At 41.4% G+C, this 23,923-nt stretch overlaps 2 protein-coding genes across 2 annotated transcripts; both read right to left on the bottom strand.

Annotated features, from left to right (window-relative positions):
• Nucleotides 1-3,024: 3,024 nt before the first annotated feature.
• LOC137286798 (uncharacterized) lies at nt 3,025-5,621 on the bottom strand. Its single transcript, XM_067818797.1, has 3 exons — nt 5,545-5,621; nt 3,767-4,662; nt 3,025-3,162 (listed from the first exon to the last, which is right to left on the bottom strand). Exons 2-3 carry the CDS (start codon nt 4,656-4,658, stop codon nt 3,092-3,094), a joined length of 963 nt encoding a protein of 320 aa, XP_067674898.1. The 5' UTR covers nt 4,659-4,662; nt 5,545-5,621; the 3' UTR covers nt 3,025-3,091.
• Nucleotides 5,622-15,720: 10,099 nt separating this feature from the next.
• Nucleotides 15,721-18,438, bottom strand: LOC137286973 (uncharacterized). The gene is made up of 3 exons (XM_067819033.1): nt 18,206-18,438; nt 16,229-16,602; nt 15,721-15,872 (listed from the first exon to the last, which is right to left on the bottom strand). Exons 2-3 carry the CDS (start codon nt 16,596-16,598, stop codon nt 15,796-15,798), a joined length of 447 nt encoding a protein of 148 aa, XP_067675134.1. The 5' UTR covers nt 16,599-16,602; nt 18,206-18,438; the 3' UTR covers nt 15,721-15,795.
• Between the last annotated feature and the right edge of the window lie 5,485 nt (nt 18,439-23,923).

Consider the following 23,923-nt stretch of genomic DNA (forward strand, 5'->3'; position numbering starts at 1 on the left):
ATAAATAAGATTAACAAAGTGAAAGGCGTATTCGTTTGTAGTAAAAAAATCATTAAAATGACTGGGAACACATTATTGCAAGTGATGTATTACAACAGATATAAGGGTCTACTGGCAAACAAGGATAAGCTGAGCGCCGACCTGACAACTGACCCGCACAAGCATGTATGAGTGTGATGGGTGAAGCGCGTGACCCGTCTTATGAGCAAGTTGTCAATCAATTTCATAGTCATGCTTTGCGCGTTCACTAGCCTACATCTTCTCCCCACAAACCCAAATCCTTGAAGGTCCGGGGTAGAATAGGCCTTCAGCAACCCATGCTTGGCATAAAATACGACTATGCTTGTCGTAAGACTAACAGGATCGGGTGGTCAGGTTCGCTGACTTGGTTGACACATGTCATCGATTCCCAATTGCGCAGATCGATGCTCATGCTGTTGATCACTGGATTGTCCAGACCCGATAATTTACAGACCGCTGCCATAAAGCTGGAATATTGCTGAGTGCAGCGTAAAACTAAACGCAGTCACTCACTCACTCACTCTCTCGTAAACCAAACGGGTTTGCTCACTGCCTTGCAACGCCTACTTTCCGCGCGCTCTCTACGCCGGTTCAACTTCTCCAGGCGACAGAGGCACGACTGGATGTTTCAAAGTTGACGTTAATTCGTTGAAGTATAGGTAGTGTTTCCTTTACTTTATTCTTTATATCGCCTTTTAATTGATCACGTTTGATCATCATTCTTAAACTACAATCACTCACTAACTCACTACAATCTGTTAAGCCCATTTCTGATGTCCCCAGCCGTAGTAATGATGGAATATTGCTAAAAAATGGCGTGAAACTCACTCACTATTAACCTATATGGACAGCCTTTTTCTACAATCAGTGCATTTTTATGTTCCTCTAATGTACAATTATATGGTTATAACGAACTCGAAGAGACCACAATATTTAGGTCGCTATAAGCGGAGTTGGTTATATAAGGGTGTTCGTTATGAAAAACATGTTCACTTAGTGTGATAGTAAATACAACGTAGGTAATAGAGTGAGTGAGTTTAGTTTTACTTCGCACTCAGCGATATTCCCGCTATATGGTCTGTAAATAATCGAGACTGGACCAGACAATCCAGTGGTCAACAGCATGAGCATCAATCTGCCCAATTTGGGACGATGACACGTGTCAGCCAAGTCAGCAAGCCTGACCACCCTCTTACGACAAGCACAGTCGCCTTTCATGGCAAGCTTGGGTTGCTGAAGGCCTATATTCTACCCCGGACCTTCACGGGTCGTAGGTAATATAGGAATGTATACAACGTAAATAAAGTGATTGACACTGACCTGTTCAGATCAGAGTGTGTCAAAAGGTTGGTCACGCTGTCACGCACATGGTCAAGCCGACGACGAATCAAAGGTCAGCTGGACAACTTAATTAGATAGATAAACCTGATATATACGAAATGTTTATAATAGTCTTTAACGGGTTTATCGCAGTTTTGACACGGATATTTTAGATTTCGTGTCAGATTTCGTGTGAGTTTGTAACTCTGTTACTCAACAATGGCATTTTCCATGTTCAACTCTAGTCCCCATGGCCATTTGTCACAGAATGTTTGAAGAATATTCAACTGTCTCTGCAAACCGTTCACCCTAAATGAAAACATAAGTAACAGTATCTTCTGAAAAGAGAAGTAAAGGTATATCCTTAATTTGTTGAGTAACAAATATTCCATTATTACATGATTTATACATATCTACAAGTTAATTTATAAAAAAAGATGAAAAGTAGGGGGCTTAGTTCAAAGCCTTGTCGCACACCAGCGGAAGTGTTAAACGCTCGAGTGTTGTCAGAATTAGTTCTCGCACAGGCTGCAACAGAGTCATATATGCTTCTAGCGCAATAGAATCTCCCTTTAGCCCTGCATCAATATTTCGTACATACTGATTGTAATATTATAAATTATCAGTTGTACTATAATCGGGTCTGTGGATAGAGTGATCAGGTGGGTTATCTTGGTGTAATGAGTGTCCTCATACTCAACGGTGTGGATCGTGCTCATGCTGTCAGTCACTGGAATATCTGATCTTGATTCAACAGGGGCAACAAAGTAGCCTAGAGGTTAAAGCGTCGGCTCGTCACGTCGAAGACTCGGATTCGATTCCCCACATCTGTACAATGTGTGAAGCCTATTTCAGGCGTTTTCGTGATATTGCCGGAATATTGGCAAAAGCGGCGTAAAACTAGACTCACTCACTCACTCACAAGTAGAAGCTCGTGTACATAGACGAGATCAGCCTTATTTCATCACCTACCAACAGCTATTGACTGGTGGCACAATGAGATGCCTGCCAGTAAGCAGTACGACTTGGCTTTAGAAAGACGGCCGCAATGATATTGCTGGGATATTCCTGAAAGCAGCGTAAAACCATACTCACTCACTCCGAATACAACACCACAATGTATGAACATATCGATAATGTATAGGAACCCATGTGTATCATTTTGTGTTTATCGATTAAATTTACACTTATTGTCACGCTTTTGAGTTGAGTGTAAACTGTGCTGTAACCTTCTCATACACATGCATAAACTAGCATGGGTACATGTACGGACAGAGCGCAATACACAGCCGTGTGTGATAGCAAGAGGAGAGAAAACTATGGTTTTGAGTTCGAATTCCAAATTTGGTTTGTAGGCACCACAGTCGTTGGTTTTACTCAGGTGTTAGATATATACTTCGGCTTACATCAATGGTGGTCAAGCTCGCTGACGTGGTCGACACATGTCATCGCATCCCAACTGCGAAGAACCATGATGTTGATCACTGGATTGTCTGATCCAGAGTCGATTATTTACAGACCACCGCCATATAGCTAGGAATATAGTGCGGCGTAAAACTAAACTCACTCATTCCACCACAAAGCAGTCTTAGCTCCCATTTGTTAAAACAGGCCACACAGAATCTTTAAAGATTAAAAATTGTGTTTTGTCAAGCAAGAATGAAAACACACATGCATAATATATTACAAAAATAGCAATTTATTTCGCCTACACCAAGACACTATTTTACAGATGATGCTTCACAACAGGTCAGTTCATAGCCAAAACTGCCACCATAGGAAATGCCAATGACGTCATGGCAAGGTAAGCCGTAGATGACCCTAAAATAGAAAAACAATCACGTCTTAGAAATGAAAAGAACGTGTATATACAAAAGTACATAAAGTCTTTTCCCAGAGAAGTACAGCAATATGTATCACGCATTTCAACTCTATGTTTTACATGGGCCCAATGCGTTAGCCCATTTCTGGTGTTCCCCGCCGTGATATGACTGGACTCATCCAAGTCTATTTCCTACTGTACCATAAAGAAAATTGCTATTCTTATTTTGAGTATTCCTTGACTACGGGAATGAAAGACGATTGGGAAATACATTGACCGGATAACTCTAATACATATTTTCAAACAATAGTGTATGTGATCTGGATTATACGTGTCCGAAATACGTGACCACGCTTACTTGCGAAAACTTTGTTACGGAATGGATTAATTTGTATAATTGTAGAAAACGGTGGGTTGCCTAGTTGTTAAAATGATCGCTCGTCACGCCGAAGAACAGAGCTCGATTCCCCATGGGTATAATTTGTGAAGCCCATTTCTGGTGTCCCCCGTCGTTGCTGGGGTATTACAAAAGAGGCGTAAAACTGAATTCACTCGCTATATACTGTTAACGGTAACCCTGACGACGTAATGCAGAACACTTACCGCTAGCTAACTCCTGTTGTTGAATATTCTCCTCCAGTGATTCCATCAAAAGGGATACCCTCTGGAAATTTTCACCACTTCCAAAGTCGTGGTGCTTGTCCTTCAAATCAAAGAATTTATTCAGGAGGGCCTTCAGTACCGCCAGCTTTAGCTTCCCCAGAGCTTTCAGGATGTCCTTGAAGTCATCCTCATCAAGCTTGAAAATAGATGGCAGATATTTGCTGAACTTGGTGGTCAGTCCATCCAAGATGTCCCTCTGTTGAATGTTCTCCTCCAATGATTCCATCAACTGAGCCACTCTCTGGACATTTTGTGCGCTTCCAAAGTCGTGGTGCTTGTCCTTCAAATCAAAGAATTTATTCAGGAGGGCCTTCAGTACCGCCAGCTTTAGCTTCCCCAGAGCTTTCAGGATGTCCTTGAAGTCATCCTCATCAAGCTTGAAAATAGATGGCAGATATTTGCTGAACTTGGTGGTCAGTCCATCCAAGATATCCCGCTGTTGGATATTGGCCTCCAATGATTCCATCATCTGAGCCACTCTCTGGACATTTTGTGCGCTTCCAAAATCGTGGTGCTTGTCCTTCAAATCAAAGAATTTATTCAGGAGGGCCTTCAGTACCGCCAGCTTTAGCTTCCCCAGAGCTTTCAGGATGTCCTTGAAGTCTTCCTCATCCAAGTCGAAAATAGATGAGAGATGTTTACTGAACTTGGTGGTCAATCCATCCACGATAATACTTACTATCGGCCTATGACGTGACATTGTGGTGACCTGTGTGACCGTTGTGACATGGGTGTTCCGGGTGACCTGGATGGGGTGGTTGCCTCGGGTGTCGGACATGGTGGAGTGCGCACACACCAGTACGATGCACAGAAGGACGATGGAGGACTGCATGCTTCTGAATAAGAAATAAAACCTAAAGTATTATTATTATCAACATACATGAAACATATTCAGTTGGTTTAATGTTACCTGAAATGAAGACAGTTTGAAAACATCAGGGGACACAGTGTAAAACATTATGAAAAACGTAGTTCAGAGCCGACCTCATGAAAGGAGTGTGAAAAGGTTGTCCAGGCTGACGTCATCTGGGCGTGAAGTTATTCTTTGGCATGGATTCCAATTCCAGATTCAACACGTGACTCATATCCATGGTTATCTACCAAAGACCTTTTTGTGCTTTCTCGCAGTTTAAGAGAATGTTGTTGAACCATTATTGAAAGTGGCGAAACCCACTCACTCAAACTCTATCAACCGCAAATCTTTAACTACAGAGAACAACCAGTCCCGTTCAGTCTCGAACAATCTCCATGACATTTCTCCAAGTTAATAATCCCGGTTGAAATCACGCGTATGGATCACATGGTAACACCGGGTGTTACCGAACATATCGAGAACTCGTGATAAGAATAACATCGGCCAATAACATCAAATACGTGAAAATTAATAGCCAGGTCCGAGAAAAAGACCCATCCAGGTTAGAATTTGTCTTTAGCAACCCATGCTTGTCGTATGAGTGACTGGGTGGTCAGGCTAGCTGACGTGGTTGACACTTGTGATCGTATTCACATGCTAATGATATTGACCAGTGGGTTGTCGGTTAATTACAGACCGCTGACATATAACCGGAATATAACTGAGCACTGTGGTTTCCAACAACCAATCCAAATCCGAGAACAAGAGCATCACTTTTACCTTTAGTAAATATCAACACTGAGAATTTACTAACAAGATTTCCAAATGGATAACCCACTAGTCTTATAACAACAAAACTGGTTACCTTGCTCTGAGACACAGATCTGTGGATGGTCAGGGTGTGTTCAGCTGCTGTGTTGACCGCTAGATCTCTACCATTATATAGGGTTAGCTGGGAACCTTGTCATTCCGTGACATTTCCGTGGGTGAATCAGGTGGTGCCATATATCCATGACACAGCCTCTTTTTGCTCGTCGTCAGGGGTCATATGATTTGGGAGGACAATGGGAAGCGTCCGCTGCGATGGAGCAGGGTGACTCACTTTCCTCAATCTCCACAAAGGACAGACACCCTCTGACATATTCAATTAGATTTCAGTTTTGATCTTTGCTACTATACTGGACAGTAGCAACAAGAGTTATCTCTCGTGTTGCTATATGACGTCATGGGGTCTGATAGATGTGATGACAAGGCGATATTGTAGATTTTAAATATATATAAACCCAAGTAGATTTGACAACGCGTGGGCCGATGTTTACGAGATATTTAGGAAACGGGGGCTCATTTCCACAGGGGATCATCATGACGGAGGTTGGTTTCAATGTAACGTGATACACTCTTTAGTTCAATCTGCACAAATGACAAAACTGTAATCAAAGAAGTGTGTGATTTATGCTGATGAAGCAAAAATCAATCATTGTGCGCAATTTCAGAAACAGTTGCAATTTAACCGTCCCTTCTGGCCTGGAACTGACCATACCGCTTTGCAGATCAATGTGGCACTTATTGTTTCTCTCAAACGATGTATGAAAATATATAGACATTTCAGTTTACATTGGCCTTGTCTTGCTTCCTAAAACGAAGTGTGTCTGTTTTGTGGGCGCATTCGTCATTTTGCATTTATTTCTCGTAATCATCCCTTCTTTAAACAACAGTTTACCCATCAGTCTGTTATAAAACTACGTAAATTTAAAGCTTTTTTATGAGATCATTGCACAAACTGAATGCATTAACGACTGGTTGGATATACTCGGTTGAACAAAAGATGCCTCGCATTGATACTGTGCTCAAGCGGACGATCATAGGAGATTTCAAAACACTGGAAATATACTGAACAGCAAAAGAAACGCAACTCTGGCTTTTTGATAAATGTTTCAATACAAGCCATAAACATGAACGCTTACTTTTATGAGATTTCATTTCCCGAACTTGCGTTTTCTTGGCTGTTTAGTATACGTTGCGTTGTTGTTGGCATTCAGATGACATTTCAAACAACTGCTCCAGTCATTACTTAGTGAGCATGTTCTTTCCCACCGCGCTGGAGCTTCAAATTCTATCTGCGTCACATCTGACTTTTCTTGACCATTGAGTCAAAGGCAAACATTAACGCAAATAGGGTTGCGCAACAAACCTGAAGCCAGCAGGGGTAATGGAGTCGAAGAGCGATTTGGCACCACGGTTGGCGCTTAAACTGTTGAATTAAGTGTGTTTTACGTGAGTAATTAAGTGTGTTTTATGTGAGTAATTATTTAATGAAAGGTTGAGAACAGGAGAGCACACCACTGTGAGGAAATTTGTGTCTACCTTTGATGGTTGCGATATTTTAATTTGATATTAAAATTATTTCGAACAGAACCGAGGGAAATACGTTGCCAAACTTTGCTCGTTTCATTAGAATATGTAAGAAGACTGGTCATTTTCTCTTTGTTGCGCAAACATATTTGTGTTACAGTTTGCGTGTGATTTAGTAGGCTACTCGAATATATGTGACCAGAACCTGTTGTTTGTTTTTGTTTGTTTGACGCCGTACTATTCCTGCCATATGTCGGGGGTCTGAAAATATTCGAATCTGGACATGACAATCTATGATCAACATCGTGAACATCTAGGCAGTTCAAACACGTTAGTCGGCTCTTAAGAAAGGTGCTGAAGGTCAATTCGAAGTTAGTCTTAACTTGCAGTTGGTTGGCTTGTTTAACGTCGCACTATGCAATATCCCAGCTTATATGGCGGTGGTCTGTACCTAGTCTCAAACAGACAATCCAGTGACCAACAGCTTGAACATCGACAGCTGGCATGGATAACGATGACATGTGTCAATGAGCGAGCATGACCACTCGATCCCGTAAATCGCCTTTTACGACAAACACAGGCTGCTGAAGACTAATTCCAACCCTGATCCTCACGGGTCCTTTGAACTGGTTATTAATGTGCAAGTGCTTGATATCACTGGTCGATGTTATTCTTTCCACAAGCCCTCAATACCTTCCTTGACACTCGGTGTATTCGCCGATTTTAGTGATCCATGCGTGTGGGGTTTAACGCACTCAATGGAATCTTGTTCTGGAGACTGGTTATCCGCTGCAACACTTGCAACAGCAGTTCTGTATCTTTATCCTAACCCGGATATTGACGGGTATCATGTCAAGACCCATTAACACACGCTTCTCGTAAAACTGGGGAAGGGGTGGTGACGTAAATGGTTGGTTGGTTGGTTGGCTGATTCGTTGGTTGAACGGTTAACTGGTTGGTTCATGACGAAGACACACACCTGGACAGTGTTGTTGGTACACATGCCTAAACTAAGCTTTTCTGGTATACCCAAATGTAATAATAATTATCCATTCATGTCGTCAAAAACACAGGAATGACTTGAGAAATCGCAACCCCTCCTTGTCCACTCTAAACTGTAATATTTCAGTACAACCTTTATGTAGTTTGAAGTAGGAAATTGACTTATGTGTTTATTTTCTTTAGGGAAGCATTAGATGTTCCTGTATGCTTATCATACAGATCCTGAAACAAATATACCCAAGAAGCCAATTTGAGTCAAGAATGAGTTTGAATTACTACTCTCTGAAAAAGAAGAAAGTCCTTTTTTATTGCATTTCATTTCAATTAATTTAAAAAAGGGGTTTATTTCAGCGTCTAAATAAATATGAAATATCGTATACGGTCACTGGCGGAAACAGAATATATTAGAAATTTGCCGTCACAAAAGTTGTAAGAAATCCCATCAGATCCAGCAAAATACAACACTGAGAAATCTGATATTTCCAATAAATTTGTATTCAGCAAACAAAGGCAAAAAAATACAGATTTACAAGAGAGGTTTCATATACAATGCAAATGAGTCAAAGCTACTGTAACGGGTCACAGTTATAATGTCAACTCACTGAAGTCTTTGATGTGAGAGAAAAAAACAGTTACGCAGAATATAACACAGCGAGCGGTCAGGCAGCAGTTATGTAGATCAAGCGTTGACGGATGCAGGAAGATATACATCGTCACTAATGTGGAATGCTCCAGAAGTACGCAAAATAATCAAACGATAAGCTCAATAGGAGGTAACTCTAAAGCACTTCCGGAAAGCCTGCTGCCAACATCCTAAAAGTGCAAAATAAAAATAATCAAAATAATCAAACCATAAGCTCAATAGGAGGTAACTCTAAAGAACTTCCGGAAAGCCTGCTGCCAAAATCCTAAAAGTGGTGAACATTTATGACACGAAATGTGACCCAGAATAATTATTATTCAAGACAATAAACGTTGTGACCCAGTAATAGCTATTGCTTAATTAATAATACAATTTACAGAAAATACACTCTCGTAACAAATAGTATAACTTTGAGCACCTGTAGAACGAAGTACCTGTATGTTACCTTGTATAAAGGTTGACATCGTCTTTAATTTTCGATATTTTATGAAGCCGCACATAAAATTTAAATCATCTTTACAAAATCAAGAATTATAACTGTAGAAACATATGTCAGTGTTAAGTCAGTCGTTTGAATGTTGCCGGGATCCGCCACAAGAGCACCTACAGCTTTTGGAGAAAGGCGGGTGCAGCACACTCTTGAGAAAGGTAACAATCTCACTGTCACCAACTAAAATCAGTTATCCCTGTTATCGGGATACGGAACTGAGAGTCGGACACACTTAATTTGATGTGTAATTAAATGATCACCTATTACACTCCTGGTGGTTACTGGAAAAAGCACAAGCTTTCTTTTCAGTTTCACGTGAAAAGGTACTGATTCATTCCTCTTCCGTCATGACCTCATTATGATGTACAGTGTGTTTTCTTTTTCCCGAGGACCCATTCTCAGACTGGTATCCGTGGTATGATGCGCTGGCGTTTGACTGACACTGGCACGGATTAGACGACGCATCACATATCTGTTATAAAAAAGTCTGAAAACGAAAAGCTGGAATATCCATCGATACTACAGCAAAGCATATGTCATCAGAATCCGGCCAGTCGCTAATTTCAGAGAGAACCGTGAAGATCATGCGCAGAACAGGTGACTGTGCCTGTCGCAAGAAGGGACTACTGGGATCGGGTGGTCAGGCTCGCTGACTTGATTGACTCATGTCATTGGTTCCTATCTGCACAGATCGATGCTCATGTTGTTGGTCACTGCATTGTTTGCTCCAGACTTATTTACAAAACATAGCTGGATATATTGGTGGGTGCAGTGTAAAACTAAACTCACTCGCTTTCAGAGAAGGAAAACTTTCGTTAAACAATTTCGAGACACGAACGTCGTCGTTACATGGACGAGATGTAAACAATTACACATATATGTCCGATAATAATTCGTGTGTTACGAGTGTGTGTTTCCTGTATATTTATGTTATTAAATCGGTAATAATTATTATTGGGTCACAACATTTAGTGTTTTGAATATTAAATATGATGGGTCACATTTCGTTTTCATATCTGGTCAACACTTTTAGCATTCTGTTTTTTACGGAATTTATTTGTTTCTAGTTTTCGATGTTCACTTCCGGGATACTGTTTCGAGACCATTCTACGGTGTTGACGATGTTCGTCTGTGAGTTTGCTATATTGTATTTTGTGACCCACTGACTTAGATTTTGTGTCTCTTGAATTGTGTTTGAAATCAGCGGTGTTATATTGACTTGTGACTTTGTATGTCTTGCTCTCGTTACATAATAACAGAAATTGAACGTAAACAACTTGTCTTTGTTCTGTTTTGCTGGTTTATAAGGGGATTTCTTAAATTGTTGTCACGGTAAATTCTTAACCGTAACACGTGTCAGTTAGATATTGTCAAGAAATTGTTCGCATAAGACATAGAAAGACCACATTACAGATTGTTCAGTTTGACGTGATCAAGTGAATACTAATTCACGCATTGTGTATCTTCGTACACAAATCTAAATTTTAAGATATGTGGCAGTCCGTGTCGAAAACAACCCATCCGGGGGCAGTCGCCCAGGCTGGTATTTCGAACGCTGAAAAAAACCTAAACTAATAAAACACCAAACAACACCAACAAAGAAACACGACTCAAAACTAAGAAAAACAATCTGTTGCTGTCCTCGCAAGGATGCTGAGTTTCTCCTGTCTATTATCGCCATCTGGCGGTCACTTGGTCATTTCCAAGGCTTAATGTATGTTACGGAAAGACACGAGAAGGGATAAATGCGAGTGCCATGCAATAAAAGGGACGCAACTCTGTTCATCTTAGGTACTAGCTGTGAAAGAAAACAGACAAAAAGAATACACAATTCAACCAACGACTGTAGGTCTCGAGAGACACAATTATGCGTAAACATGTGCATCATCCCATCAGGGACCTAAAAATAAATAAATAAATAAATAAATAAAAACAATCAAAAACAAAAATAAAAAACCCCAAAACAAAAAAAATAACAAAACAAAAAACAAAGATGATGACATATCCGTGTTTTTGTCACTTCTAGTGGCTCCGTTGTCCGTTTATAATGTAAGCTAGCTCTGTAATATCACGGTGAGAGAGAATTGCTGTGGGTCTCATGTTACGGTTATTAATTTGACTGTTGACTGTTGACTGTTTTATAACTGTTACCAGAAGTAACACAGGTATCATGGTTCTTTGGATGCCACGAACCTACAAGTCTACGTGATGACATAAATCTGCCGAATCCATTGTAGTGAAGCCACTGGATTGAAAGAAATCATCAAATTTATCACTCTGCAAGGTCACTTATGTTTCTTCTGAAACCTGTGTTTCTAGGCTAAAGCCTGATTTACTCGTTAGGTCTGAAATGTTTTAATGAAAGGGAATAAAGACGTTTTGAAAACATTTCATATCAAATGGATTTTGATGCTATGTTAGCCATGAATGGTCCGTGTCGACCGTTGCAACCATGGAGATTCCCATATGGCATTTTTCCTGTATGGAGTAAATACTCAACATTATTAATTAAGGTCTGATGTGGCAAATGTATTACATGTTATGTAATATACTGAACATCATTGAAAACGCACCACCCCTAAAATTGTGGATTTCTAAGAGCAGAAGTGAGCAATCTATGTAAATTTTACATATTTGTGTAGACCAATGTTTGATAAAGAAAAGAAGCAAGAAACAATCAAGCAAAACAGTGAAGATTTAATGCAGCTGACAATGAAATAAAGATGGGGTCAAAATGGAAAGTCAGTAGCGTGTATGACCCCCGTTAGCAGCAACACAAGCTGTGCAACGTCTCCTCATTGAACGGATAAGTCTCTGAATAAAGTCCTGAGGCACTGCATTCCACTATTGCTGCAAGGCATTGTCGAGTTCCCCAAGGTTGTTGATCTGCGGACGACGTGCGAGGCGTTGGCCGATGTAATCCCACAAGTGTTCGATGGGTGACAAATCTGGTGACAATGCAGGCCTATGAAGTAGAGGAATGTTGTTGTTAGCCAGATACTGTATCGAAACACGTGCAGTGTGGGCTCGTGCATTGTCATGTTGAAATGTGTGCAGATCTTGATGCTGGTGAAAGAAGGGAACGACGTTGTTCTGAAGAATGTTGTCACGGTAGTAAACGGCATTCACTCTGCCACGACAAACAATCAGAGCGGTTCTGTGGTGATAACTTATCCCTCCCCACACCATAATGCTACCTCCACCCCACCGATCGGTTTGCACAACACAATCCTGATGATAACGTTTACCCCGTCGACGCCATACCCGTAGACGCCCGTCAGCATTTCGCAAGTGAAAACGCGACTCGTCGGAGAACACCACACCATGCCAACGTCGTAACAACCACACACGATGCTGTTCAGCCCATTGTCGGCGTTCACGGCGATGCCTGTCAGTCAGGATGGGTCCAACGTAAGGGCGTCGACAACGTAACCCTGCCACACGGAGACGGCGTCGGACGGTGGAAGCGCTGATCAAACCACGTCGACCCTGGACAGCGTTGGCGGTTCTGGCAGCGGGCAAGGTTCGATCCCGAATATGGCGCCGTACAATGTCTCGATCTTGACGAGGGGTGGTAACACGTGCCTGACCTGGGCGTTGCCGGTCCCTGCTGGTTCCTGTTTGTTGGTATCTGTTAGCAAGCCTCAGAATGGTCGAATGATGACACCCAAATCGTCGTGCAATGTTTCTGCTTGAAGCGCCGACCTGCAACATACCCAAGGCCTGTTCTCGTTCCTCTGGTGACAATCTTGGCATGGCGAAAAAACTTTACTTACGAAAGTACTGCGAAAATGAGAACGGTTTTGTGCCGAAGGTCATTTATACCCCTGAACAGCATGCTTTCTGCATGCAATTTGTGCCCTTCGTGTGTGATGTGCATGAATTTTGTTGTTTTCATGTGATGTGTTCGATGATGTGTTCGAACGATCCGTTTTTTACTGTAGAGCGTTATTTACGATCTAGTGTGTTATTATCAAAATTCCCACCATTAATTTTCCATTTCCAAAAGATTCTATTGCCTTATTTCAAAATTTACAGGTGGTGCGTTTTCAATGATGTTCAGTATATATATGTGCATGTAAGGGTTTATCAGGTGAGTTACAAAAAAACAAACATCGATCAAGGGATTAACCGATAACACACTGATTGATTAAGTACTTTTGTCTTCTACAACGGATATGTCAAAGGGCAGTGTGTATAGATGTACTAATCCATACTAACTACACCCTGTCGTAAAGTGCGAGTGTGAAAACAACATCCTCCCTTCAAAGAATTAACTACCATTGCGTTGATTGATTGCTCATTATTGGTGAACTAAATTACTTAGAATGACGGACATCATACAGTTAGTTGCCAGGTGTGCTATCTCGGGTGTCCTATGCGAAGTTTACCAGGTTGTCACCAGTGTGAGGGACATGAAACGACGTGTGTGCGACGTGTCACTTTTTCGCAAATTAGACAGTTGTAAGACACACGACATGGAGCAGGATTATTTACCAGCCACAGATGGATGGAATATCGTTCTTTTACGTGGATATTGATGGATACATTCCTGAACAAGGTAGTAGCCTGACATTGTTGCTATAACATTAGTCTGCTTTAAATTCATTATTTGCATTTTGTTGTAATTTATTTGTTGTAGCATTGGGCAGAATCTATATGACAAAAAACACTCCCGAGATCGCGTATGTGTGTGAAATAGGATCCCTATTGGCAGTCCATAAAATGTTTAAATGTTACAGACATATAAAATATTTACTAAAAGTGTAAGCAGACCGTGTGTTCTTTTATTAATTTTCAAAATCATACAAATACGACAATACACTAATTAGGGTTATACATTGGCTTCGTTATTTTTCCGTCCTAATAGTTTCTTACCATTTCTACCACTGGCAGATGATTAACCTTCAAAGTGTTTCATTTGTTTTCATAATACATTTGTAATGAAGTAAAAATGGCTTCACCTTAGTTGATTTGTCTATAATTAAACTCTCAATTGCGCATACGGGCTGCGCAGCAGAGGTCACGAACCAGTCACGAATTGTGGGATAATATCCGGGTACTCGCGGGAGAAAAACAATAACAAAAGTTTAAATCAGTCCACGGAAATTGCTCCGCATCAGTGCCCCTTTAATGCTGTTAGTACAAGCCGTTTGTATAGACGTACATTTTCATTTCCCCAAATCACGTTCAGTAAATGCCATCCTTTAAATGGGTAGGGGCGGTGGGGTGGCCTACTTGTTAAAGCGTTCGCTCGTCACGTCGTAAACCTGATTTCTATTTCCCACATGAGTACATGTAGAAAGCCGACTTCTGGTGTCCCCGCCATGATATTGCTGGAATATTGCTAACAGCGAGTAATAAAATTTACTCACTTTAAATGAGCCTGATGTAAATGCAGCATAGTGACTGACCATGACCTCTAGAGGTCGATGTCTGTCAAGAGGTACGTCATGCAGTCACGCACATGGCCATGGTGGCTGGTAGCCAAAGGTCAGTTGGACACTTTCGTTAGATACCAGCACCTGATAGACAAGAGGTCAGTTGGACACTTTCGTTAGATACCAGCACCTAATAGACAAGATCCGATTATGCAAAAAAATTCGGAAAAGCTTATTACAGTTTGACGCCGACATTTTAAATTTTTTTCTCAAAAGTATGAACTTTGTACCTCTGTGTCTTAACTATGATACTAAAACAGCGACTGAATACCATTATTGCATTTCATGTCAAATGTTGCTCCCACACCGCAGAGCGGCATACCTTTAGCAACATGCCATAAACATCACTCCGAAGGCTAGGGTTCGATTCCCCACATGAGTACAATGTGTGGTGCCCATTTCTGGCGTCCCCCGCCGTGATATTGCAGTAATATTGCTAAAAGCTTCGTAAAACCATACTCACTCACTCACTCACACATTTCTATGCATGGATATGCGCTGAGTGAAATATTGGCGATGCATGATAACGGTCGTCGAGGTATTGCATGCAGGGTGACGGCTCTTGAGTTAAGTGTTAGCTTTGCTGTGATACATTCCTCTATCATATCGGTCTTATTGCCGAAGGGGCGGTGGGGTAGCCTATTGGTTAAACCGTCCGCACGTTGCGCCGAAGACTCGGGTTCGATTCCAACAATTTATGAAACCTATTACTGGTGTCATCCGCCGTGAAATTGCTAGAATATTGCTAAAAGCGGCATTACAGTCACTCAGAAACTGCCAACAATTGTCACAACACTATAAGTATATATACGGGTGGTTTCGTCGTCTAAATCCTAAATTTTATTGTGCAGAAATGCGGATAGAAAACTAAGGTCATGGGTTCTTGATAGTGTTTTCTACGTTTGTCATTTCGTGGGTTTAAACCAGAGTAATGGATGCAATGTGTGAAGCCCATATCTGGCGGTCCTTGATAGTGATGAACTGTTGCTAAAGGCGGTGTAAAACTAAACTCACTCACTCACTCACTCACCATCCACCTACTCACTCACTCACTCACTCACTCACTGAACATGTAACATGTATTTCACCCACAAATGAGTAGTAACACATAGATATATTTATACAAACATATGCATGTATTTCCAAAACATCCAAGCGCTGTTTAAACATATTACAAGTCATCACAGATCAATAAATAACCTTAGCCATCACTGGCAGCAGGGGAATCGTCAGTGACGTCATAGCGATATATGTTGCAGAAGCTCCTGTAATAAGAAAAATATCAGATGCAATTTCAAAAGGACAGTTTGATTATGTTCCCCTGATTCTACCATTCTATGGTGTTTGAATATTGCCAGACGCGGTGCAAAACTAAACTATCTCACTCACCCACGTTGATCTTATATCAATAAATGTAGTTATTGGTATCCTTTATTATTACTTATTTGAACGCTATATTTGTGTCATTTAACGTTTACATACCAAATGCTTGTTATAGAATTGCCTTTATTACCTGTTTTAATTTCTTTATTTTTCAGACCGAAAATTCGGGAATCAGTTAAAAACGGTAAAACTGACACTGACTGATTCTTATGCTGACGCTGAAATGAAAAACACTTACCGCTTGCCAATTCCTGTCTTTGAATGTTCTCCTCCAGTGATTCCATCATCTGAGACACCCTTTGGAAATTTTCACCACTTCCAAAATCGTGGTGCTTGTCCTTCAAATCAAGGAATTTCTTCAGCAGTGCCTTCAGGACCGCCAACTTCAGCTTCCCCAGAGCTTTCAGGATGTCCTTGAAGTCATCTTCGTCCAAGTCGAAAATAGAGGAGAGGTATTTGCTGAACCTGTTGGTCAGTCCGTCCACGATCTCATCCACTGACCGCCTTGGACGTGACAGTTTGCTGTCCAGGGTGTCCTGGGTGTTACACATGGTGGAGTGTGCACACACCGATACAACCAGACACAGAAGGGTGACAGACGACTGCATGATTCTGAGTAACAGACAGAAGTATTAAGAGATAAGTATTGATGGAATAATAATTGCATTGGCATTCTAGTCCCCAGTCAACAAATCATGAAACCCGTGAAGATCTTCAGCAGCCCATGTTTGTCGAAACAGGCGATTATCGGGATCGGGTTGTCAGGATCGCTGACGTGCGTGACACAATGTCCCACCCCAGTTGCGTAAATCGATGTTCATGCTGCTGACCACTGAACACTAGACTCGATTATTTAATAAACCGCCTTAAACTGGATTACAGCTGAGTGTGGCGTAAAACTAAACTCACTCACAATAAAAATGTATACACTGACAACAATAACAATATGTGAATACAGACATTCTGAAGAAAGCAGAGACGTGGTCAATACCAATATATCCCTCAAGAAACTATGAATATGAACGAATCAGTCAGGTCAGTGGATACCGGGTGTCGAGAACACACTTCGAAGGTGTACCAACAATATATACATGTAGTACTTAATATGTTTGTACAGCCCGCTGTAATGATTAATGAGTTAGCTATATGCATATAGTCCCTTCCGGTGTACGCTTAACAATACAGAGGTCATGGAGTCTGCCATAGCGAGTCAGTGTGTCGTGTCCTTTCAAACACGCAGAATATGTTATAGTACTATTTGAAACATTCAGAACTTCTAACCAGAAACATTAGATTTTGAAATACTTTATCGATAATACCAGAGTGAGTGAGTATTGTTTTACGCGCTTTTAGCCATGTTCCAGCAATATCCCGGCGGGGAACACCAGAAATGGGCTTCACACTTTGTACTCATGTGGGGAATCGAACCAGGGTATTCGGCGTGACGAGCCCAAACGTTCACTACTAGGCTACCCCACCGCCCTTTACACCATGCAGAGAACATATATTACTGTGCTGGATATGGTTTTGTTTTATTTGCACAATTTATTTGCACAATTGTTTTATAGTACAGGTGTTGGAAATAGTTCATGTATCGGTGTGTTATCCGTGCCGCATACCTACGGGGTATATGCGAATTTAGAAGGTGACGGTAATGCAGGACATGTTCACTTCGTCTTAAAAATGCAATGGAATGATTATAATATGCTTATCGAAGAACATTGCCCCTGAGCTGGAGAATTTCCGTGTTTATAAGCTAAATAGCTAGTATAAATAGCTATGATTCGCCGTATTTGCATTATTTAACTGCATGGTGTACTTTGAATATAGAACAGTTGCAAATCGGGAAATGTCTGCATTTACCACTGCCACTAATATTAGGAAACATCGACTTTTTTCATTTTGTTGTTTCAAAATAATTTATGTATGCTTGTCTTCATTAAATGCACCCAACTATCACTAAAACGCTTCAAATGTTTTTTCCCTAAGATGAGAATTTGAGCTATAATGCTGGTTTGGACAATATTTTAGTACTGACATGCGTTTGCTTTTATAGGCTTGAATGCAAAACCAGGAACAGTTCTTCCAGGGTTTACAGAGCAAGGGTCATGACAACAATGGGTCAAACACAACCCACAATGACTGGATCTAGGGGTGCCTAAGGGACGCAACTCGAGTGTCTTAGACAATTTAACAAGGCACATCATGCTCTTACCTTCCTCTGAGACACAGATCAGTGGATGATCAGCGTGTGTTGAGCTGCTGTGCTGACTACTGGATCTGTGCCATTATATAGTGTTAGCTGGGAAACATTTCATTCTGTGACATGTCAGCGGATGATTCATGAGGTGGTGTCACACTGTCATGACAGAGCCTCATTGCTCGTCGCCAGGGGGTCGTGGGATTTGGGAGGACAATGGAAAGCGTGATGTTAGAGGGTGACTCAGCTTCCCTCAAACTCCATGCTATACTTCCCACGTGTTTTCCCCAGGTTTGATCTTTGCTACGGACGCAGTACCAGACAACAACAACAAGAGTTATCCGCCGTGATGTCATGACGTCACCTACCGGAAAAGATGGCGAAAATTAGAAGGGAGTCAGGCCGATTATGACTGTGGATAAACTCAAGTGCAATCAACACATATGGTACAGCCTTATATCTGCCAACATCACCATAAAGATCTACATAGGCGGTTATGGATGATGCTTAATATGCAAACGGGAACTTTGAATTTGAATAGGAAGTGTAAGCGTTTATAAACTTTTCAAAGACAGACATCCCATGAACGCACCATTTCAGCTTTTTGAGAAAGGTCATTTCACAAAATTTCAGGACCTCTGCTCTCCCTCACCCCCACCCCAGCCCGGATGTGCCTATGAACACAACGCATGGAACGTGCACATCCACGTTCATGAGGTGTCATTCTTGATTAGACGGTTTTCACTCGGAAGGTTGATGAATCACTCTAGTCCATTATTTTTGACAATCGTCTTGCTTCACACATGCAAATTTCACGAAATGCACCAATCCCCTTTCAAAAGCGACAGCTATCAGTACTGTCGGAAACAAACTGGGCTTTTCACATTTATTGGTACAATTTGTGCAGTTAATGTGTGAACGTGTGATATAACCGTAAAATATGTTCGGCCTAAATAAAGTCTCAGAGGATGGGAGAATGGGAACGTACGATATTTCTTTAGTGAAGGGACATTAGTGAAAAAAATGAGCGACTTCATGCAGATGAGCTCCAAAACAAACAAAACAATACAAACTGGAGGGGGCTTCTCAAAAGCAAAACCATGATGTGTGTCGCAGGCGGTCGTTAGGGGTCGGGCAGGGGGATAGAGATATCAGCTGAGATAAGGCAATTTAAGTAAACGGCATGTTATAACAATTTAATCAAAGTTTTCTCTCTTGTTTTCACGTCAAAAGAAAATAGATCTCGTACGGACGAAGGGACACAACTCTGGTTGTCCCAGATGTAAAATCCCGAAAGAGCGACGGAAACGGCAAGTGGATGAGTTCAGACAAACACCGCCTTAAAGACAGCGTGCGAAACAGCCATTTACTAGCAGGCCAGTGGCTAGTAGAAATAGACTGTGACTGTGGAGATTTACTGACCCGACTTGCTTGTGAATTTTCATGGGGTTGTTATATCTCAACACTCACTTATTTTTAGATTCAGGTTGATCATGACTCCGTGTTTGCATGCGCTGTACACGTCTTCCCTTTTCTTACCAAAATGGGATTCTGCAGTTTTTCAGACTTTTCCATGATCAAGATGACACGTCTTGACGTAACTGAAATAGTGTTCAAGCAGCGAGCAGTATAGTTTCTGAATTTAGCCATCCAGTTGCGCTCGTTGTGGGTTGCGCCTCTAACGACAAACACGTTTACTGAAGAGCAGCTCTAACCTGGATCTTACCCTCCACTGAATCGCACCTTTAAAAAGAAGAGTGGATGTATTTGGGAAGCGGACATGGTAAATGGCGCTGCATTACGTCTTACAAAACGTCAGTGAGACTGCTGTCATTTGGCTGTTTAGAAAGTCTGCTTGTTGTTTAGAGTCGCTTTTTTGCAATACTACAACCAGTGTAAATTATTTGGACCATACACTCCAGTGAACAACCGATCCATGCAGTTGGGTGAGTGAGTGAGGTTTTCAGCAATGTTCTATCAAGAGAACGACCGATATGGGCTTCAAGCCTTCGCACATTGGATTAAACTGGGAAATCGAATGTAGGCAACGGAAGATTCGAATGAAGCATTGACCGGGGCATAAACATTTGTGACCAACTCGTATTCGACAAACCGAATAGCGAATCGTGCCCCTCTTGAAGGATTTCAAGTTGGCGCATGAACATCAGAAGTAATCTTTAAAGAACGATAACTCTATTCTTGTATGATTCCAGTGGTACTTCATATTACCGAAGCTCTCATGCAATGTATTGCTAATTTTGTTTATGTTTATAATCAATCCTCTTTGAAACAACTAAAAGCTTGCGAAATAATCATTTTTTGAAGACAGATTCAAACGTGATTATTTTCAGCCGTTCACCTTATCTTTCCATAATGTATATTTCTATAATAAAAAAAATCTAAAATAAAAAAAAAAAATTTCTAAAAATATATCTCAAAGTGAATACTCGTGCAACTGGGCTGTCATACTGCTGAAGGTATTTAAAAAACCAACACTCTAAAAATAATTATCAATGACCCCTAAAATGCAAGACTAAAATATCGCCCAGAGATGTGAAACATACGCCCAGTGTTAAAGATTAAAATTAGTTATATAAAGATATATTGTTGCTTAAAATGTTAGAAGCGCACGTACAATCTTCATAAATAGAATACAAGATTGTCTCTAATATTAACATGTCAGAACTTGCTCCTTACTCTGAACAGAACAGAGATATTCTCCATGTCTCGGAATCACTTGTTTCATAACGGTGTCAGTACCTACGCCGAAACGTCGCACTCGTTGCAATAAAAAGTTGACTATCAATAGAACTTGGTTTTCCTTGATCTTTACAACTTCTAAAATGCCTCTCAAAGCAGCTGTCTCGGAATAACACGAGATGGTCACGAGTGCATCTTGGGAGGGCAGAACAGCGTCTTACCTCTTGAGCAAGTACCGAGCTCTCTCTTCATGGCCATGCTGTTTTGCAGAGTCCTCATCAGCATCTCAACACGAGTCTGTCAACATTCGTCATGTTCCGGTTAATGTTCATCACGTCGTTAAAGTAGGCAACAACATTCTTGCTAACAGGAATATCAGGGGAGGGGAGGCCGTTGATGAAACTACCAAAATCCGTTTCCTCTAATCCAAGAATGTTGGTGGTAGTTTTGAGGAGACTGCCAGCAGTCTTCTAACCACGGAGTAAGGACGACAAGTCAAATCTCTGTGGTCACGACAGAGGCTTGTCTGTAGATTGTCTGGACTCTGCGGTCATGACCTGCAGGTACCCTGGCAGATAGCAGGTGACCTCTAATCGCGCTGACACTGAAATCGTATATTTTTTTTCATGCAGAAGAAGACATACTAAGATAACAATGCATACAGCGGTGGGACCTTTGTGGAATGTCTATTCTAGTATTTTACGAAGTCACATCTTTTCTAATATCTAATTGCCTTTGAGCTGCATTTTAAAGGGACTCACCAGAAAAATATGTAAGGCAATACTCTTATGCGTTGTGTTGCTTAGGTAGCGGCCACAACATTTCCGAGTCCCGTGCTGGGATTCGGACGACGGACCTTCTGATCCGATGTCGATGCCTTGTCCACATGACCAAAGAGGTTAACCCCGTCAGCAAGCTGACAAGGTAAGGATGTCATCTTTGCGATGACTCCACGCCCTGCTACACTTAAAACAAAGATAATAAGTAAGTAAGGCTCTACTCTATTCCCTTGTGGACCTCATGGCAAAGATAGTGAATAAGTAAGGCTCTACTCTATTCCCTTGTGGACCTCATGGCAAAGATAGTGAATAAGTAAGGCTCTACTCTATTCCCTTGTGGACCTCATGGCAAAGATAGTAAATAAGTAAGGCTCTACTCTATTCCCTTGTGGACCTCATGGCAAAGATAGTGAATAAGTAAGGCTCTACTCTATTCCCTTGTGGACCTCATGGCAAAGATAGTGAATAAGTAAGGCTCTACTCTATTCCCTTGTGGACCTCATGGCAAAGATAGTGAATAAGTAAGGCTCTACTCTATTCCCTTGTGGACCTCATGGCAAAGATAGTAAATAAGTAAGACTCTACTCTATTCCCTTGTGGACCTCATGGCAAAGATAGTGAATAAGTAAGGCTCTACTCTATTCCCTTGTGGATCTCATGGCAAAGATAGTGAATAAGTAAGGCTCTACTCTATTCCCTTGTGGACCTCATGGCAAAGATAGTAAATAAGTAAGGCTCTACTCTATTCCCCTGTGGACCTTATGACAAAGATAGTAAATAAGTAAGTAAGAAATGAACTGGATCGAATGGTCGTAGATGACATGGTTACAGGTAGTCATACTCGGACCACGTGGATAGTAACTGAGTGCGTGAGTTTAGTTTTGCGCCGCACTCAGTTATAATCCAGCAATATACCGACAGTGTGTAAATAACTGACCAGACACACCCGTGATCAATAGCATGAGCATCGATCTGCGCAATTTGGAACCGATGACATCTGTCAACCAAGTCCGCGAGCCTGACCACCCGATCGCGTTAGTCACCTCTCACGACAAGCTTCGTCGCCTTTCATGGCAAGCATGGGTTGACGACGGCCTGTTCTATTCCGGACACCACGTGGATAGCTGCTCACAATATCAAAAAATACGGCCGTTGATAATTTTAAATAGTTTCGTTCCAAAATTGGCAACTGGCCAGGCTTTTGTAAACTGAAAAAGAAAACTTATGCATAAACGTCCTCAGATGTGCTAGATATTCTAATATTCTGTGCTGCAAAAAGAATGTGCTTTGCTGAACTTCCTTCTCTCAGAAAAATCCGTACTGTACTGTCTATTTATAGAAATAACCTTTAGATCAGTTCTTACGTCGTGCTTATCACATGCACATGGATCGATCGGAATGTACTTTGGTGACATTGTGGAATAACATTACACCACTGCTGGTCTAAGTGTTGTGTGAATAACGGGGAAAAACCAAGTGAGTCTGAATGACAATAGACGATTTCCGCCCCTCCTGAGCCAACAAACCCTATTAGTCAAAGCGACAACCCAAAATAAAAACGTTCTCTAGTCATTGCGACTGACAGATGTGGAAACAAACAGGAAAGGTGACCCTTGTGAACATAACACCATCTATCAAGGAAGTATTTCGTTTTAAAACGGCGTGATAGTGTCATCTGAACATTACACCATGAAATCAAAAAGAATTTCCCCAGGGTTTTACCCATTTGTCCTCTGCCCATCTGGGCAACAGAAGATAATTACTCTTCCAATAAAGTAGGGGAACTCTTTTATTTTTTGTGTGAGACAATTGGAAAATACATCGGATTGATCTGCGCAATTGGGAACCGATGACATGTGTCAACCAAGTCAGCGAGCCTGACCACCCGATCCTGTTAGTCGCCTCTTACGACAAGCATAGTCGCCTTTTATGGCAGACAGACAGACAGACAGACAGACAGACAGACAGACAGACAGACAGACAGACAGACAGACTATGTATATTCTGATCTTGCACTGAACAATTACTCTTTACACGTTACCTCTTTACACACACACACACAGACACTCACTCAGACACACACACCTACACCTACAGGCGTGCGTGCGTGTGTGAATGCGCACGCGCTTGCATATGTATGTATGCAGGCATGAGTGAGTGTGAATGTACATATGTACTTGGATCGATGGCTGTATTTATGTATTTGCGTTTGTGTGCGTGTGTGTGTGCGTGCGGGTGTGAGAGTGTGTGTATG

Source organism: Haliotis asinina, chromosome 6 (genome assembly GCF_037392515.1).
Source record: "Haliotis asinina isolate JCU_RB_2024 chromosome 6, JCU_Hal_asi_v2, whole genome shotgun sequence".
NCBI classification, from domain to species: domain Eukaryota; kingdom Metazoa; phylum Mollusca; class Gastropoda; order Lepetellida; family Haliotidae; genus Haliotis; species Haliotis asinina.